Source organism: Sander vitreus, chromosome 3 (assembly GCF_031162955.1).
Source record: "Sander vitreus isolate 19-12246 chromosome 3, sanVit1, whole genome shotgun sequence".
NCBI classification, from domain to species: Eukaryota; Metazoa; Chordata; class Actinopteri; order Perciformes; family Percidae; genus Sander; species Sander vitreus.
Window position 1 is genome coordinate 11,385,145 of NC_135857.1, and position 18,901 is coordinate 11,404,045.

The 18,901-nt window shown below is 40.6% G+C and overlaps 2 protein-coding genes across 3 annotated transcripts in view; both read left to right on the forward strand.

The window, feature by feature from the left end:
- LOC144515268 (roundabout homolog 2) overlaps positions 1-5,825 on the forward strand; it is a 65,260-nt gene extending 59,435 nt beyond the window's left edge. The window contains exons 20-26 of one of the 2 annotated variants that reach the window (XM_078245950.1): positions 62-349; positions 874-1,009; positions 2,061-2,386; positions 2,608-2,724; positions 3,750-3,929; positions 4,239-4,360; positions 5,199-5,825. In XM_078245950.1, coding sequence (XP_078102076.1) covers positions 62-349; positions 874-1,009; positions 2,061-2,386; positions 2,608-2,724; positions 3,750-3,929; positions 4,239-4,360; positions 5,199-5,210 — 1,181 coding nt within the window. In that variant the 3' untranslated portion in view covers positions 5,211-5,825. The remainder of the gene's footprint in view (positions 1-61; positions 350-873; positions 1,010-2,060; positions 2,387-2,607; positions 2,725-3,749; positions 3,930-4,238; positions 4,361-5,198) is intronic. The other variant, XM_078245951.1, reaches the window with a different exon arrangement.
- A 9,302-nt stretch (positions 5,826-15,127) lies between these two features.
- Positions 15,128-16,417, forward strand: lim2.3 (lens intrinsic membrane protein 2.3). Its single transcript, XM_078243402.1, has 4 exons — positions 15,128-15,302; positions 15,890-16,039; positions 16,136-16,270; positions 16,356-16,417. The coding sequence occupies exons 1-4, from the start codon at positions 15,128-15,130 to the stop codon at positions 16,415-16,417; spliced, it is 522 nt and encodes a 173-aa protein (XP_078099528.1).
- The last annotated feature ends 2,484 nt before the right edge of the window (positions 16,418-18,901 follow it).

Consider the following 18,901-nt stretch of genomic DNA (forward strand, 5'->3'; position numbering starts at 1 on the left):
AAAAGTCTTTTTAGAATACTGAATATATAATTCCCATTGTTAATGAACCTTTGCTGTTCAGCAGTCGGCATCATGAACTATCCGAACCAGTCCGAGAAACACAGCGCGGCGTCCAACGACAGTCCCATCTACAGCACCATCAACACAGCCGCTGAGGACGACCTGCTGGCGTACTACGACACCTACTCCAGTACGTCCTACAACCAGGGTCCGGACCCGTACAGCAGCAACCCGGTACTGTCAAACAGTGCCCTTGTGGGCCTGGAGCTAGACCTGGACCAGTGGACCATCCAGTCTGGTCAGTCTGGGTCTGAATATGCCAAGCTCCAGTATACCAAGAAAAGCAACGGTGAGTTTTCTACCTCTATATTCCATAAAAATAAATAAATAAAAACAGTGCTGGAATGTAGCCGCTAAGTGCTCAATCAGTTTCACATGCAGAAATCCAAGAGAACCTTGATTATTAAAATAAAAGCTGGTCAACCAAGAGAAACATCCTTGTGTTGTCTTACCGTCAACCTTGGAAAATCCTTTTTTCTCACACCTTCTTTTCACAGTTTGTTTTTGTTTTTTCCAACGTTTTAAATTGTTAAATCTTTCTTCAATTTTTTCAGCACTTATTTCTACGTCCCATATTTTCTGATATAAAACAAAAATTGAAAACGGGTCAATGTGACCTGAAGTCAACACAAGGGTTAAAGCATTTATAAGCAGAGCAAAGATAAATAAATGATTTAAAAGCCTGTATTGACTTTATTTATACTTTAAAACCGCCAGCGGATTCAATCTCAGGGTCAGCCTGGAGATAATAAAAACACAGTGGTTACACCTTGTACACAATACTGTGTGACATATTGTGTTTTGGCTTTATAGACAAACTGGTAAAGCAGAGGTCCGCTGGGTCCTCGTCCAGGTCAGCTCCTCTCACCTGGGTGGATGTTTTATCGCTGCCTCTTCCTGCCAACAAAGACAGAGCTCACACAAAGACAGACAAAGGGGAGCAACACAGGTGAGACTAATTTAGACTTATTTAACTTGTACATCAAGGCCCTTTTGTCTTTTCCTTTTAAGAAGCTTTTTGTTCCGTCTAATATTCTGCTTATTTATAGCATTAAGGCCTCTGACTTCACCTACATGACAGAGAGAGTTAAGGCAGATGGATATCAAACCTGCCCTGTAACTCTGCCAAGGCTGTCAAATAAAACTTGAGTGAAGTTTGGAGTCTGGGGAGTTTTCAAATTAACAATTGCGACTGCAGGCAGTGAGTAGACTGAGCTGTGGGGTTTCGGAGGGGAGCGTCTCCTCTAACTACTTCTGACAGAATAGATTGCGGATATAACGGGGTGGGATCCGAGGGCTGTTCTTACTGTGCCGTGTCTTTTGTAATGGCATTAGCCACCATCTGACAGTCTGGATTAGTACTTTCCATTTTCAATGACACAGCCATCATTAAATTAGCCCTGACAGCACTGAAGTGACAAAACAAATCACAGGGGTGGTTCTCTTTTTTTTCCTTTTTTCATAGAGTATGAACTTGGAAATGGATTTTATTTTAACAATTATTTCTTTACTTGTTATTCATTCTTTCTTATATTTAGTAATTGTGTAGGTCAGCGGTTGGATGGCAGTGTTGGTTTGTCTATCTGCGGCTTTGGTCCGGACTGAAATATCACATGGATTGCCATAAAAAGGCACTTAAGTCCCCCTAAGACTGATTTAAGGGGTGATCCCTTAACTTTTCATTTTTGGCTATTAACAGGTGCAAAATTTGAATTTGTCCAATACTTTGGTTTATGACAAAAATACCTGGAAAAAGAAATCTGTCAGCTGTACTTTTGTGTTTAGTGCTAATAAAAAAAAAAAAGTTAGCATGCTAATACGCTAAACTTATTAACACTGACGTTTGCATTTACCTCAAAGCACCACTGTACAGCCTCACAGAGCCGCTAGCATGGCTGTAAACTTGTTTTACATTTATTTTACAAGAGCAGGTTTCACGTTAAGTGTTTTCCCTCTGAGACACACACTCATGCTGCCATGACTCGCTGTCCGTCCTCTAGCTCTGAGGAGGAAGATGACAACTGGTGTCCTCCGCTGCCTGCCAGAACCTACCTGATGGACACTTCCAGGGAGGAACTCTCCAGCCTGCCCTCCAAACCAGACGAACTGTCCTACGCAGCAACACTGACGTCTCCCTCCCAGCGAGATAAGCCCAGTGACAGTCCACGGCTACAGCACTTTGACCTCTTGGCCCGTAACCACTCAGGCTCCCAGGTTTCCCAGTCCAACCCAGATCTGTTTACCAACGCCAAGGCCCAGGTTGCAGGGGGGATGTACCACACCAGCCAATGGGCAGAAGATTTCAAGGGGGAAAGCCTCGGAAAAGGTCAGTTCATATTCAGTTTAGAGCCTCGCATCTTTGGAAGTGACTTCCCAAGAGGCAGCGCACAACCACACAGTGTCATCCATAATTTAGTTTATGATGATGTTACCCAGCAGAAAGCATTTGTACATGAAAATCATGTCGCATTTATTCAAAGTGCAGCTCAGTGTTCTTTAGTTTCCTCTAAGTTTCCTGAGGATGACATCAGTGTGCTTTCTTGTCAGGACAATCTCCTGCTCCAGCTGCCGAGTCTGGCCCCGCAGCCCAGGCAAACAGATCCAGGAGTAAGAAGAAAACAGCCAAGGATGGACAACTCAGGCGAGAGCTACACAACCAAGCAGGTATGACACAATGTTTGTAATTCATCTAACTTCTGTTTTAGTTTTATTTATTTTTTAATGCGAGAGAGAGGAATTACTACTCAAAGACTCTTTTTTTTAGAAACATTTTAAGCCAAACTAGTAGCATGACTTTCATACCATGCTATTTTATACACACATTCATGTCCCTCTCAGGCTGAACTGTAATAACGTTGGTGATCCCTTAACTTTTTTATGTAGCCACTCCATCAAGTCAAAATTCGAGTGTGTCCAGTTTATGTCCAAATACCAAAACTAATGACATTCCCATCAGCCTCAACTGTGCTTTGTGTTTAATGGCAATTAGCAAATGTTAGCATTCTAACACAGTACACTAATCTATGATTGTTATTAACAAGGTAAAAATGATGCTCGCTAAACACTAGCACGTTAGCATTGCCTAAGTACAGCCTCACAGAGCTGGGGCTGTACACTTCTTGAGATGAGAACAAATTCAGCTTGCATTATTTATGGTCTAATAATTCGGACCAAATCGTGGTATTGCTAATGTTAAAAACAATTAAAGGATTATTTACTTATTCATGATATACTTTAAACGTATAAGAGGACCATGGGTCTGGGGAGGGGGGAAGACGATAGGGAGGGGAGAAGGCGGGGGGGGGTTGTTCATTTAAGTTCATAAAAAAGAAAAGACATTGTATTCCTGTATGCACTTTATGTCTGTGTCTTGCACTTGATAAATAAAAGTTAGGAAAAAAAAAAGAAAAAAAAAACAATTAAAGGAAATGTTTGACATTTTCAAACCTGCCTGGCAACTGTTCATTGCACAGAATTAGTTTGGTCCATAAAACGTCCAACTGACAGCTTTACTTTTACATAATATTACATAATATGTTAACCAGTCAGCTATAGAGGTCCTGGTACACTTTTGGACAGAGCCAGGCTAGCTGTTTCCCCGTTTCCAGTCCAAATGTATATTCTAAATTCCTTTTAAAGCAGTATTTCTATTTGCAGTTTATTAATTACCATTGATCAATCATATGTAGGACGTCCCCCTGCACCAGCCCCTCCCCCTACAGATGACTCCCTGCAGCTCTTGGCTGATGTTTTGACCCGCAGCCGAACAGACACTCAAAGAAAAGAGGGCAGCGACTCGCCTACTCTTCAGAAGAGGGGAGAACATTTCTCAACCCAAAGGAAAGGAGCTACAAAGTGGTTATCGCAGGGTAAGTACAATATGTAATACTCGCCTCTGTAGCATTATTCTGCATCTGTCAACAATAGATGATAAAAGAACAATTTCTGCTCCAACAGCTGGAACCCAAATAAATGTGTATTAATATCGTGATGCTTCATGCAAATCCCTTTTGAGCTTAGAAAGAACCAACTGCCACCCGTGTATGCACAATTATTATCCCATAGTAGTAGCTCTGCTTTTAGTAGCAGGGGGTCTATTTTCAGTCTGCTCCATCACTTAGGGTTTAACCTATATAAATACAGCTGTATCTTGGGGGTGATTTGTTTGCCATCCACAGATGAGAATGTAATCCCACATGGACAGTCCAGCGTAGTGCCCCAGGTCCAGATGTCAGGCTACGGTTCCCTGGGTGGAGGGGTCCTTTCACGACCCTCCACCACTGGCCAAAGGAGAGATGAGGTATGGTCTAGACTTACAATAGCAACTGCTGAACAAACATTGTGTTTTTATAATGTGGGTCACAGTCTGTTCAGCAGAAAAATCAGGGCATTTTGAGCTGCTTGTCAGAATCCTTGTGACAGTGCATGGTAGAGGTTTCCCATGGGTTTTGGGAAAGAGCCATGTAGCATAATGACTCGACAAAAGTCTCTAAGAATCTCCTGATACAATATAGGACATTGCAAGATTACTTGGAGTGCTGTTAAAGTTCTCCTCTAGTTTTCTTGTGTGTTAAGTATGCACATGAATAAGGATGGTTTTTAAAAAAAAGCATCTATGCTTTAATAGATAGATGAAATAAATCATTATTGATACCGTACTCCACCCAAAATCTGGCTTTTGAGAATAAGAGTGGAAACTGTAATGAGATTGATTTCAAGGTTTCAAGCTTCAGTGGACCTTTAATGCTTCATGTACTTGATGATTTATTCGCCAAGTCTGTTTCGATAATGCTACTGTATGTTGAATTTAGTTCTCATCGATCCGAGAAATAAAACCATTTGTCATGTCAGAGAGCATTAACAAGTATATTTTTCAACAATGAAATGTCTCCGTCAGAACATATCAATTTAAGAACAAACGTATACATTTAAGGGACCCTTATCAAAAATGTTTGCTCATGGTTATGTTTATGAATTAAAGAAAAAGTAAAGAGAAAAACATCCCTTAAAAATATTTATCTATTTTATATTTGCCTATAAAAATTCAGTACTGGTCAGGGTCTGTTTAATATTTCTATGTTTGTGTATGTACATGTTACTCTCCGTCTCATTGCTCTTTGTGTTGCGTTTGTTTCCAGAACCTCATGTAGACAGACGCCGATTACATGACATGCCATCCTCCTTTTTCCTCCCCGATTTCCTGTCTTTGCGAACCATCAATCTGTTGCCATGGTCTCTTATGAAATACTGAAGACTAAAGGGAAAGCGTCAAGGCTAGCCGTCTGCCTTTTCACAAAATATTTTGTTTTATTTTAATGATTTCATCTTTATTTTTTTGTGGTTTCCTTCACCCTTTCTCCGTGTATATATACTGTACATCTTTGCAATTTTATAAAGATGTGATCAGATGTATTACTAAAAATGGATCTGCTGTTTAAAAGAAATACTGTATTTTCAGGCAGTGGGAAGTTAATGCAACTATTACATTATTGTACAACAGATTAATGAATGTATCTTCTGTTTACTCCTGACCATGAAACCATGATGATGTACAGTATGTGTTTGACGAAAGACTGGAGAAGGTGTGTGTGTGTGTGTGTGTGTGTGTGTGTGTGTGTGTGTGTGTGTGTGTGTGTGTGTGTACATGTACATGGTGTAGTGTTGTGTGTTACTGTTTGTATCTCTCATTTCTGTGTGACTGTGTACTGTGGTATCCCTGTAGATCACCAGTGTGTTAGTTCTGTCAAGATTTTTAAATTGACCAATAAAACATTTATTACAAAAAAATGCTTCTGTCCATGTGTGAACTTTACTATATACTACCGAAGTAATAGCTAACGCATTTCTAACCACGCTAGCGGCATGGCTCTAGGCCTGGCAATGTCAGTCGGTTTTGTGGTTGGTCCACCACTTTGGTCCAGACTAAAACCATTCAACTAGATTGCAGTGTAATGTGTACAGACACTCAAATCTCCCTGAACTATTATAACTTTGGTAATCACCTGACATACCTCCGCCTTTCGCGCTTTTACACTCAGTGGCAGCGTGACAAATGTCAGGGAGGGGGAGAAGATTAGTCGCAACTGCCGGCAGATTTGAAAGCCTGTTGAAGATGGAGTCGCCAAGAAAGTTAAGAGAATTAAAAACGACAATGCGACAGGCAAAGCAACAACACCACAGTTCGTATTGGAGTGGCTTTTCCAAGATGGAAAGAGCTCATAAGGAGCAAGGATTTAAAAAAAAGGGACATCGAAGTTGCCTGCTTTCTTCTCAAAAGGTAATTCTGCCTATTTGTGTAAATTTGAAGTTTTATAGTTGCTACTTGCTTGGCTAACTAGAGCATCATTGTGCATAACGCTAGAACAACGTCTAGGATACTTTACCTCGCGTCAATGATGAAAAAGGATTGTCTACCTTGTAGCATAAACGTAATCATATGTGTCGTGATTTGGGGGAGGGGGTGGCTTAGAAAGTAATAATCAGTTGGTTGTCATATACAATTTCACAGCTAGATGGGAAAAATTCTTACACAATGTAGCTTTAAATATATCGTGAAATAATTTGAGTACAGACCATTTGAGTGAAGTGAACAAAAATCCTTCTTTATGACATGAAACTAGATGTATGTGTGTTGGATAATTCGGACGACTTACAGGAGTACTATTAAGAGAAGATGGAGAGAAAGAGGGGCAAAAAAGAAGACAGAGAAGTGAGCTCAAATTTTTCCATCAGAGCCAAATGTCTCTGAGGAGTTTGTTATCTCGTGTTCCCAGTAAAATGGCTATTCTGAAACAAGATAAAAAGGAGGTAACCTTCGTCTCACGGTGCGACTCCTAGTGTGTCAGCGATGGGATATAAAAAGGCTTCCTTCATGTCTGCACCTTCGTCTGCTCTGTGTCCTTGTGTGCAGTTCTCATTGGTTTTGGCAGGAAGGCAGTCGGATGGTGTGGAAAGTGAGTTGGACTCTCCTGCCTCTGGCAAATACTTACTGGGTCCCACCAGGCTAGGAGGATAATGGTAATCCGATGCAATTTAGAAGGGTTCTACAATTTTATGCTTTTAGGCCTTTAGCATGGATTAGGCTCTCTGTGGTTTACACCCTCCCACACACACATACAGACAGCCATGGTCTGTTACTGAGGCCACTTCACATGTGTTCGCAAATGTACTCAACTGGATCAACAGGAAGATTTTTTTTCTTTTGCTATAGAAACTTAATTTCTTGAAACAATGTATTTTAACTGCCACTGTTTGACTTTATTAAAAATCCCCTCCGGACAAATTTTAAGACATAAAATACTCTGCTTGGAATAATAAAGTGTCAAGTTTCCACATAAAACTGTAAGTTGCATATTGGACAATGATTGGCCTCCAAACAGGTTGTGATGTACAAGCAAAATCAGCCTGTACGTACAGGTCTTAAACTTAAACCCTCTTTAGCAGATGGATGTGAAAACAGCCGTCTAGTGTCAAACTCTGCACAAACATTCTGCACAGTGAAGTTCAAACATCCAAGTGAAGTATCATTAAGTATAACACATTTTTTAGTGGAGAGTGACTTTAAAAATCCACATACTGTATATGATGGTCAAGGTGGCGAGAATCATCTAACTTCTCAACCAGGGATGTGTGTACCCTACAGGGGTAAGTTTGCAGTTAGTAAAGTAAAGTGCTTGTAATGTCATACTTCTCATTACAGGCATGTACAAGGGAATATGTGCAGGATGATGGAGTAGCTCAACTATTTAAAAAAAAAAAAATATATATATATAATTATGGTTTCGGTAAAATATATACTGTAAATCTAGTTTAGGAGGAACGTAAACATGATAACCAATACAATAAACATGCCTAACACCAACCAGAATGAGTTCTAACACCTAATCAACACGTGCTGTGATTAAGATCATAAGTTAGAAAGTGAGCAAAAAAATCTAAAGTTAAGTCAAAACAACTGAAGCATTAATAATGCGAATACAAATCTGACCAATATTGAATGAATGGGGTCGTGCACTTGCGACTTACAATGACTTACAAAGATACATAACAGCTACAAGTGTATGCACTATACAGGATTTACCCCTATTATACTTCATCGACAGCGATTGATAGGTCAAACTGCAAACAGCCACCCACAAATAGTCTATAAACAAAGCATCAGTCTGTCTTTGAGATTTCACATGAACCACCGTTAAAGTTACTCAGGCTACCGAAGAATACCATAATTCCTCTGTTCAATTAGGTCTAAGCGATGCACCCCAAGCTTCCATCCTTAACAAACAGCCATGTATATTGGCTCTTCCAGTCTCTCCACTGCTGGCTGTTCCAATTTAACGAGAGAGAGGAGCAAGAGGGGTTAGGATCGTGACCGGCCTCTGACGAGCTGTTACCACCACCATCTTCAGCCAGAGAGGACATTATTTTTCAGCTTCTTCTTGCGTTGTCACCCCGGCAGGAGGTGTGCAAACAGGGCTTGCAGCAGGTGAATTGGTCGTGCTATTAACGTCATCGCTACACAATTTCTTAGTAAAACCAAAATTAAACTGCCTTGTTTTCTTTTTGCCATGGCTATATGATGCTAACTGCAGAATGGATTTCAAGGACTTTGCGCGCCGATTAACTCCGTTTATTTTTTCTACGAATCTTTGAGTTAACATGTACTAAACATGAGTTGAATTTGCTAGCTACGCAAGTACTTTCGATAGAAAAAAACCCGACCCGAATCAGTGCAGGTAACACGGAGAAGCTGCAGTGGTCGGGGCAAGTTTTAGAGTGCCTTTGTGCCTCTTACCAGACACAAAATACAATTAATATGTCTTTGCCACATGAACAGGGCCCTTACGTGTCAACAAGATGTGTTTTCAACTCATACAGTGTTTAAATTCACCTACCCTGGTCCCTGTCTCGATCCTGCTGGTAGCTAGCTTGCCCTGCTAGTTGATAGCCGTTAGCCGTTAGCTGCCAGCTGCCGTCCGGTGAGTGTATTCAGACAGGCTTCTGTGATAATCATCCCAATAACAATCCACGGAGCGGCGGTGGTGTGGCTATGTCCTCCAGAGGACAGATCATGCCTTCGCAGCGAAAAGTTTAGATTATTTCCCCCTCAAAATAGGTAATTCAGCACTGTAGTGGTTATGACCATATCAGTGACTATGTAACTACATGGAAACGGGATAAACGATGTCTGTGGCTTGCACAGTAATAGCGTTACTGAAGCTTAGCTGTAGCATCGCGCTGTCTCCTGGGAATTCAGTTGTAGCAGGAAAAGGTAAAGAGTAGTGTGTGAAGAGTGAAGAGCGGAGTTGTTCACAAGGGAAGAAGCTTGGAGTAATGCAACTATGGAGAACATAGCAGATATACAACACACGGAAGAGCCTTTTGAGTTTGATGGTCATCCCTATTTATTTGAACCCAAGTATACAGACGAAGAACTAGCCTCACAAAAGTTGAAAAGAACGAGACAGACAGAGGGGCAACAGGCAGATGAACTTGCTGCTCCAAGCGCAAGCTAAAGCTAGCCTTCAGTAAGTGGAGGACATAGCAACACCATCGCCGCTCTGTGGATTGTTATTGGGATGATTATCACTCACCGGACGGCAGCTAGCAGCTAACGGCTATCTGGCTGAACAGGGCCCTTACGTGTCAACAATATGCGTTTTCAACTCAGACATTGTTTAAATTCACCTACCCTGGTCCCTGTCTCGATCCTGCTGGTAGCTAGCTTGCCCTGCTAGCTGATAGCCGTTAGCCATTAGCTGCTAGCTGCCGTCCGGTGAGTGTATTCAGACAGGCTTCTGTGATAATCATCCCAATAAAAATCCACGGAGAGGCGGTGGTGTGGCTATGTCCTCCAGAGGACAGTTCATGTCACGTCTTGAAGTGTATTCCCCCCTAAAATAAACAGTACTGCGGTAGTAGCTGTTAGCTGCTAGCTGCCCTCCGGTGAGTGTGTATAGCCAGATAGCCGTTAGCTATTAGCTGCTAGCTGCCGTCCGGTGAGTGTATTCAGCCAGGCTTTTGTGATAATCATCCTTTAAGTAGAGCACTCTGCATAAGGGATGACTGATAAAAGAAAATGGATTTGGGGTATAAAAAAAAAAAGTCTGGCTGAGCAGGTAAAAACATGTATTCATCATTTAAGGGAGAATCTTACAGTGGACTACGATTGTGATTTTTCTATCCCATCATGGCACACTGGCAACAAACCTATTCAATTAACGTGAGGGAAAATCTAACCAATGATTCAGTCTTTGCTGCAAAACAAAACAAAAGGCCCCATCTACTGGTCATAACTGAGACACGCAGGGTGACTGTGATGCCCAGTGACTCCATGTGCTCGAGTTTGTTAATCATCAGTAAGTCCTTGTCCAGAGCTTAAAGCTGCAGCACTTTGTGTGGAATGTAATGTTACTTACCAGGACATCCACTGATATTTGATATTTCAAGCATTTAGTTTGACTGTAAAACCAGCGTCAGTAGCCAGGACAGGGGTCAGGAAACAATGGATGGTAAAAGCCAGGTATAACCGGGTAAAAAAAATGACTTGTCATAGCAGGAAAAGCATGTGTTACTAATAACATTAACGTTATTCTATTCAAATGTCCCATTAAGTCATGACAGTGTGACAGTGAGCCACAGCATGAACATGGTGCAACCATTACAGGTCAGTGGATTGTCCACTAGAAACACAATTGCAGGGAACTGTAAAATATCCTTCAGAAAAACCTCCTTTGGCCAGACATCTTTCTCTATTAAGGGAGCTAAGGAATGGAATGAGCTGCCCATTGAGCTAAAAGCTGACTGTTTAAAAAGCCCTTCTAGGGACGATATTGGAAATTAGCAATAGCTATATATGCTCTACATTGGAGATTTGTTGCACACATGTCTACGTCTAAGCATCTGTCCCTATTCAAATGAACATGAAATGAAATTAGATGAACAACGCAGGATCCTGAAACGGAAGCAGCTAAATGTAATTCAGCCATCATTAATAATATCATTTAAACTTTAGCTTTTGCTCATGTGACATGTCAAAACATCCTTCATTAAAAAGGCTTATTGGACAAAGACACATTTCAACCCACCGGGAAATCGATAAGAACACCAAAATAATGAAGTGAAGTCAAAAATCCTACTTAACTTGCCATTAGCAGATATAAATCTTTTCTGAACAGTGGTCTAAAAGCTTTCAAGGAATTGAAGTTGTTTACATGATGTTGAGAGCACTGTGCTGAAGGTCTGTCTTACAGTTTAGATACATAATATCCATTAATTGCCACGCAAGTCTTAACAGATGTATAGCCTACTCTCAATATACAGTATGCATATTGCGTAACCTACTAAGCCCCCCCCAGACAATTTGCACTACCCTACCCATACTGTTCGATTTATTTATTTACAAATGTACATACTGTAATTACACCTTACATAGCCATATTCTTCTGCTCTTCATACTATTCATCCTGCACATACACTTATTCTTACTACTCTTATAATGTTACCACACTGCACATAGCTGTACATACTGTACATATATGTCTATATGGTTCATTCAGAATATCCATATTTATTCTGTTTTTCTTATTATATATTCTGCTAATATATCTATATTATTCTTACTACTGGTATAATGTCACTGCTACTACATTGCACATATCTGTACATGTTCATACATTGTTCATATTACATAACCATATTTATTCTGCTCTTATAACACTGCAATATATTTCTTGTCCTGCCTATGCACCACCTGTCACTTTTCTGCTTTTTTTTGCACTTCTGGTTGGACGCAAACTGCATTTCGTTGTCTTTGTACTTGTACTCCGCACAATGACAATAAAGTTGAATCTAATCTAATTAACCCTCTTCTGTAAATACAGTGGAGTTACTTGCATTCTTGTACTACTTGACCCAAAACCCACACATACAGTTCACAGCATCAATATTATAAACTACAAATAAATACAATAAACTGTAGAAAGTTTGTCTGTATAATAGCTTTATGCTTAAGTTAGTTTATATCTGCTTAGCTTGATATCTTTGTTTAGTTGTAGGCCTATGTCCCGTCAATTTTAAATATTTTGAGTGTACTGAGAACTGGGGTCCAATTCTTTGTATGTGTCAACATATTTGGTGCAACATTTAACAAAATATGACATAATGGAGTAATCAGCGGACCATACACCATACACTTGCTATTTATCATATAGACTTTATATATATTATGTCTGCTGAAAGAGACTGGAAGAAATTTGCTGCAAATCAGGTTTAGGTTTCTAGTAGGACTGCACGATATGAGGAAAATATCTAATTGTGATTATTTTGACTGATATTGCGATATGATGCACGATATTGGAGGGAATGATCATTTTGGTGATTTTTGCGAGAATCTGTACCAAAAGAAGATTTGTTCTTTAGTCTACAGGATACAATTTCTAGGCCGTGATGTCTCTGCAGCACCACAATACTTAATTAAGAATGGTTTGACACATATTTTGCCTTTAACAAATATTGCCGCGCCGTGCGATTTGGATATTGCACTAGTCCATATTGCGATTTTAGATTAGTTTCTAAAACCCCAAATTACCAGGGAAAATACAGAGAACATGACCTCTGTGTCCGCTGTGGTATTATTTACAGCCTACAAATCACATTTCACCTTAATTCAGTGGTGGGAGATAACTAAGTACATTTACTACAATTTTCACGCTGGTTTATACTTCTACTCCACTACAATTCAACAGGCAGGATGTCAAACATCTTATTGAGAAGATTACCAAACATGAGAGCAGCAGGACAACGTGGTAAAATTGGGCAAAAAGCTAATTTACCCAAAACAGACAAACGAGGGATTGAACAGCTCTCAAATCGGATTATCAATGTGAAATAGTGCATAATGTCGGATTGTAAAAATCTGTAATTTCCTGGTTTGGCATATGTGCAAAGTAACATTAGCTGTGATCCCACCATTGTTTCCAACTCAAACGCCACTAAGGCTACGTTCAGACTGGAGGCAAAAGCCCAAATCTGATTTATTTTTTTTGGGGTCAAGTGACCAGGTCAGACTTCTTCAGAAGTAGTGTGAGCACTCAAATCTTGCCCAGATCAGATTTTTTCAAATCAGATTTAGACCACTTCCATATGTGGTCCTGAATCAGACCCAGGTCTGATTTTATTCAATGCGGCCGCCAAGGCGGATTTGATGCGACTTTTACGTCAATCTACATCGACATTTGTCACAATTCTGCGCCGGCGGGAGTTAGCCCTAGACTTTAAAATTAAAAACTTGACTAGGCCTACAAAATGGAGAACAGTGATGGAGCAAGTCCCCCGCAAAAGGCCAAAATAGCCAATTTGGCTCTCTTTCTCTTAATTCTTCTCCTCCTCAGCACCTGTGAACGTAGCCTAAGTGTGTACACCATCAAAACGTGACTAATTTCTCAGCCATAACTCTCTCTACAAGATGCTACAACAAAGACGAATCCCTCTTTATTGCAGCAGTTTCACCCAAACTGTACATATCCACAACTCTATTAGCCGTCCACCATCCAGCTCGTCATACTCTGTCCTGCCTAAAGTTAACTGTACGCATCACGGCCTGTGAATTTATGTTGTTGGCTATGTTCAAGATCACTGTTAAATGCGTGTAATTGATAAATGTCTGAGCAGTTTTCCATCTGTAATTAAATAAATTGCACTGGGCTTGCTGTGTGCCAGCTAAATGTCAGGAACTTAATGAAAATACGAGACTAAATGTAACATTAATTCAGTCGCTGTAGTATCTTCATCATTTATACCATATGCCTGAAGAAAAAAAAAAAGATTGATTTTATGTAAATTAGCACATTACACAACATAAATTATAATTATTTGTACACAAGCTGGTACAGAGATTTGTATTTAAATAGTCAGAAATGACCTGATATTTACTGAAAATAATGTTGCATTTCCATCAGCATACCAGACAGAAGGATTTACCCACATCAACTTTAACACCATTCAAAATGAGTTTTTACATTTTTACCACTTAAAATAATCTCTGTTAAATGAACTTTTCCAGCAATGGCTATGGGTAAGCCTATTGGAGGCCATGAGTTTACTGTGTGTGGTTGTGCAGCATTTTGAATTAAAAGCCTTGTGTCATCAGTATTACGGAGATGTGCGCAGCGCTTTATCAGTTTTGTATTTTCAGCAGATTCCCTAAAACACAAAACTCATCCTCTGTGATTGGTTGTGGCTCAGCATGCTCCATTGTTCCATCAGACCGTTTGTTCGCTTGGTTTCCTACGCACAAACAAAACTTTCCTGCCCGTACTGCGCAATATTGGGCTCATCTGTGCTTTGACAACCCGAAATATTGGAATCTCTGACGTTTTTCTGAGGGGAGAAGGATAACGGTAGGTCGTTAATATCAAAACATAATAGTGTGAAATAGTGTATTTGTGCTCAATATTTCGTATTTTAAATAGATAAAAAGGTCATCTTATTCATTCCTACCCTACAGCTGGTAGTGTGTAATTGGGAGGAAATTCCACTTTTTATGAACTTTTAAAAACGCAAGATACCATGTTTTTATGGATGCGGCATTGAATCAAATAAAACAATACTTCTAGATCTGTTGTGCATCATTTTAAACACTTTTCCCCATTGTTCAGCATTACATGTTTGGTATCTTTGGAAACCTGGTGGTCTTAATTAGAATTTAAAATACATTTGTGTGGATTTGTAAAAGGTTTTTAAAGATGGACCCACCTCTCAGTCTGGCAGGTTAATGACTTGTCTGACTGAGCTGGCTGCTTGTCCAACGTATACATGTATACATGTAAATTCCCTCAGTGTCATTGCCTAAGGAATACTGTTTCTATAATGAGATATGTCAAGCTCCAGTATAACATTTGTGGTATCCTGCTGAATGTATTTAGGTGTTGTTTTATTCATATTCAGTGTATCCCCATGCTCTGTAACAGGAAGTGCCTGCTCTAATTGGTAAAGCAGGGGCCAGATGTTTGATGAGGCCCTGACCTGCTCCGTTTTCTCTCTGTGTGTCAGTCAGTGCTTTTTTGGCAGGATGTACAGCTTCATGGGAGGTGGCTTGTTCTGTGCCGGAATTGGCAACATACTACTCATTGTCTCTACGGCAACTGACTACTGGATGCAGTACCGTCACTCCAGCAATTACATGCACCAGGGCCTGTGGCGGTACTGTGTGCCTGGGAAATGCATGACACACACAGACAGCATTGGTAAGACTCGCTGGGTGTCTTCCATGTGCATGTGCACAGGCACATCCTCATTTATATTTATTAGTGTGCTGACAATCTGTCTGGGAACTCCACACTGATCAACACTAGGGTTACTTCCCTCTGGGGCTTCGTCGGGGGTGTTTGGTAAAATATGGCTGAGATTCAAATGCAAAGATGTCACTGTCATTTAAATATTTTCAATTAATCTTTAAAAAAAAACAGATTATTTTTGTGTAGGTGCTGTCTTAAGAGATTTCTACATAGAAGTATATATAGGTTATTTTGTGAGTTTACGTTGTGAGTTATATTATAGTACATACTTTAGGTTAAAATAAATCATTTTCAGTTATCTGTCATAGGTTTAATTCATAAAATTGGGTGCAAATCCATTCCCAAACACTAGATGGCAAGCTAGATCTGTCTCCTGTACATGATGAAAAGCATGAATAACTGTGAAAGCTGTGAGCTGTATGTATAGAATAAAAAAATCACATTGTGAATTCTTCCTTTAGTAGTGGACATACTTTTAGGTCTGGTTTCTCAGGTCCCTGGCTTTATCCTCATCTCCTCTCTCCTCCCACCCACAGCGTACTGGGATGCCACCCGGGCCTTCATGATTCTTTCCCTGCTGGCTTGTTTCATCGGCATTGTGATCGGTGTCATGGCCTTCATCCACTACTCCTCCTTTGACGGGTTTGACAAGACATTTGCAGCCGGCATCCTGTTCTTTATCTCCTGTAAGCTACTCCGCCTTAGCTACTGTGTATGCAAGCCTCTGTGATGTAGTAAAGACCTTTTTTCAGGTACACCTAATGATTGTATCTCTTGTGCAGGCTTCTTTGTGTTGCTGGCCATGGCTGTCTACACAGGAGTGACAGTGAACTACTATGGTAAACGCTATGGCAGCTGGCGATTCTCCTGGTCTTATATAATGGGCTGGGTGGCAGTGGTGCTCACATTCTTCTCAGGTATGCATCCTAACAGATTAACTAATTAAGAAACACATAGATGTGTTTCAATTCTGTTCTCGATAATGTGATTGTTCTCTTCTAGGTATCTTCTACATGTGTGCCTATCGGATGCACGAATGCCCAAGAAACTCTAACTCACGCTGACCTGCCAAAAACTTCAACACACACATCAGCACTGGTCCATTATATGTGGCCAAGAGTAACCAATGCCCCTATGAAATTTCCAACTACTTTCTGTTAACCTGAATATTCATGAATAAGCAAAATAAATGAGAAAAAAAGAAGGCATTTGTTATATTGTCTCTAAATGAATAAAACTTAAATAAAGTACAGTAGGCCTATAGAAGGATATGTACACAGTGTTATTTATGACACTAGTATTGGAGCTGATACAGCTCCCTGTTCTTGGGTTAGCAAATTAATTTGCCAATTTAAAACCCGCAACATAATGACATGCGTTTTTACAGTGACAAACATCTTCTATTAGAGGGGAAATGTCTGTGACGGATCTAATCATTTTAGTTTGAAGTAGCAGAGTATTCGCCGTAAGCTGAGTTTGTAGATACAATTTTATAAATCAACAGCTATCTGATCCACAAACTAATGTAACTCACTGTTTAATTTCTTTGTCGTCTACTACTACTACTACTACTACTACTACTACAAATGAGCACTTTAAAAACTACTCAGAGCTTAACTAATTAAGTAGCCTACTTAATATTTGGATAATCTCTGAAACCAATGATGCATGTAAAAGGACAGAATATTATAATATATACTGTAAGTTACAGTATATTGGTAGGCCGTGTATTTTACACCTGGGCCACCAGTCCTATGTCACCATGACATTAGGACATTATCGTGTGGAATAAAGTGACTTAACACAAGGCTCAACACCTAGATAGTTTCAATACACTACTGCAGAGACATGAATACACGGTGACTGAAGCTATCACTTTCACGCAGTATGCAGAGTCTGCATCACATATAATAATAACAATAATAATAATAATAATAATAATATATAATAACTAGAACTGCAAGCAGTTATGGCGAGGGCCAAAGCCACCCCGCCAGTGACCCGGCGAAAGCAGGAACCCCGAAGCCGGGAGGCAAAGCGTCGGTAAATATCGAGTGAGCGCGTCTGGGAGTGCGTCACCGTTGCAAATGTAGCGGTTAACAGTTCATATCTCCTGCATGTTTTCACTCTGTTATTAACAAACAGGCCTGAATTACACACATATGCTCAGTATTTATGCACTAATGAAGAGATGTCAGAGTGAGGGAGCTGCCCATGGAAAGGGGGTGCTTAGTGGGGTGCCTTGCTCAAGAGCACCTTGGCAGTGAACTGGCACCTCTCCAGCTACCAGCCCACCACCATACTTTGATCCGTATGGGACTTGAACCGGTAACCCTCCAGTTCCCAACTCCCAACTCCTACTGACTGAGCTGCTGCCACCCCCACAAGTAGCCTATAGTAAATATAGCCAAAATTAATGTAATCACCAAAGAAACAAAAACAAATCCAAAACAACTCGTCACATTTCCTCAGACGACAACCACAAAGCAATCAATATCACAATCAGCGATCAACAGGCTTCCCCACAAACACCCGAAGACACAGCGGCCCACTGACACTGCTCAAATCTTCAACACCAGCAGCAACTATCTAAAGCTATACTTTGTTTGTCGGGCTATTTCGTTATTAAATTCACTTCTGAGACTTTTTTAAGCGAGAAATCAACTATATAAAGCTCAAAAATGTATGGCTAATTGCAAATTTGGTAAGACGTGTCAGACTTTAGCTAGGAGCTCCACACAGTGACGAGAAAGTGGCAACCTCCATACCCAGTTAAAGTCACCGTTTCTCGGTTACTGGACTACCGGGGCTCGGGGCTCCGCGGAGCTGGCTGGCTGCCATCTGCCGGCATAACTAGAGTATATTTACAGTTTGAATTTCATCACGCCACTTATATATCATCCACCCCCAGGTCTTATAAAGCTAACAATGGTGTCCGATTTCAATTTAATGCATTTTTGTGAACATTAGGGATTTCGTTAGCTGCTACTGTCCCTTCAATCCTATGGGTAAAGATCGTGGCTAGCTGCAGGCCCTGGAGCTCCATCAGGGCCTCGGCATTTTGTAGTCCAGTAACCCAGAAACGGTGACTTTGCGCGGGTATGGAGCGCCGCGGGCTTCCATTCGTGACAGAGATCCAGCTAGCTCACAGTGAGCAGGAGTCTATGAAGTAGGACACGCCGGGCGGCGAGGCAGCACCAGCCGCTGTCACGCAGACTGCTGAGCTCCTGCTGAACTCCGACACACAGTTGGACAAAATTTGCAATTAGCCATCAATTTTCGTAAAATATTTGACCTCTACATAGTTGATTTCTCGCATAAAAAAGTCTCAGAAGTGAATTTAGTGGTAAAATAGCAGATTTACAATGTATACAATTTCTGAGATCTAGCTACGCGACCTATTCAGAAGACTACCTGATCTCAGATCAGTGGTGTAGCCTATGTAAATGTTGGGGCGTGACAAAGATAGAGACTAGAGCCAAATGAGGAGGAGCCGCCGAGTTGACATCGGGCGGCTTGTTGAGATGTGCCCGTTTTCAGAGGCAGTT

Excerpts from the sequence above, each read along its gene's own strand:
- lim2.3 (XM_078243402.1), top strand. The coding sequence starts at position 15,128 with ATGTACAGCTTCATGGGAGGTGGCTTGTTCTGTGCCGGAATTGGCAAC. Across the intron at positions 16,040-16,135 it reads CATCCTGTTCTTTATCTCCT|GCTTCTTTGTGTTGCTGGCC; the intron begins GTAAGCTACTCC and ends TCTCTTGTGCAG. Across the intron at positions 16,271-16,355 it reads GGTGCTCACATTCTTCTCAG|GTATCTTCTACATGTGTGCC; the intron begins GTATGCATCCTA and ends GTTCTCTTCTAG.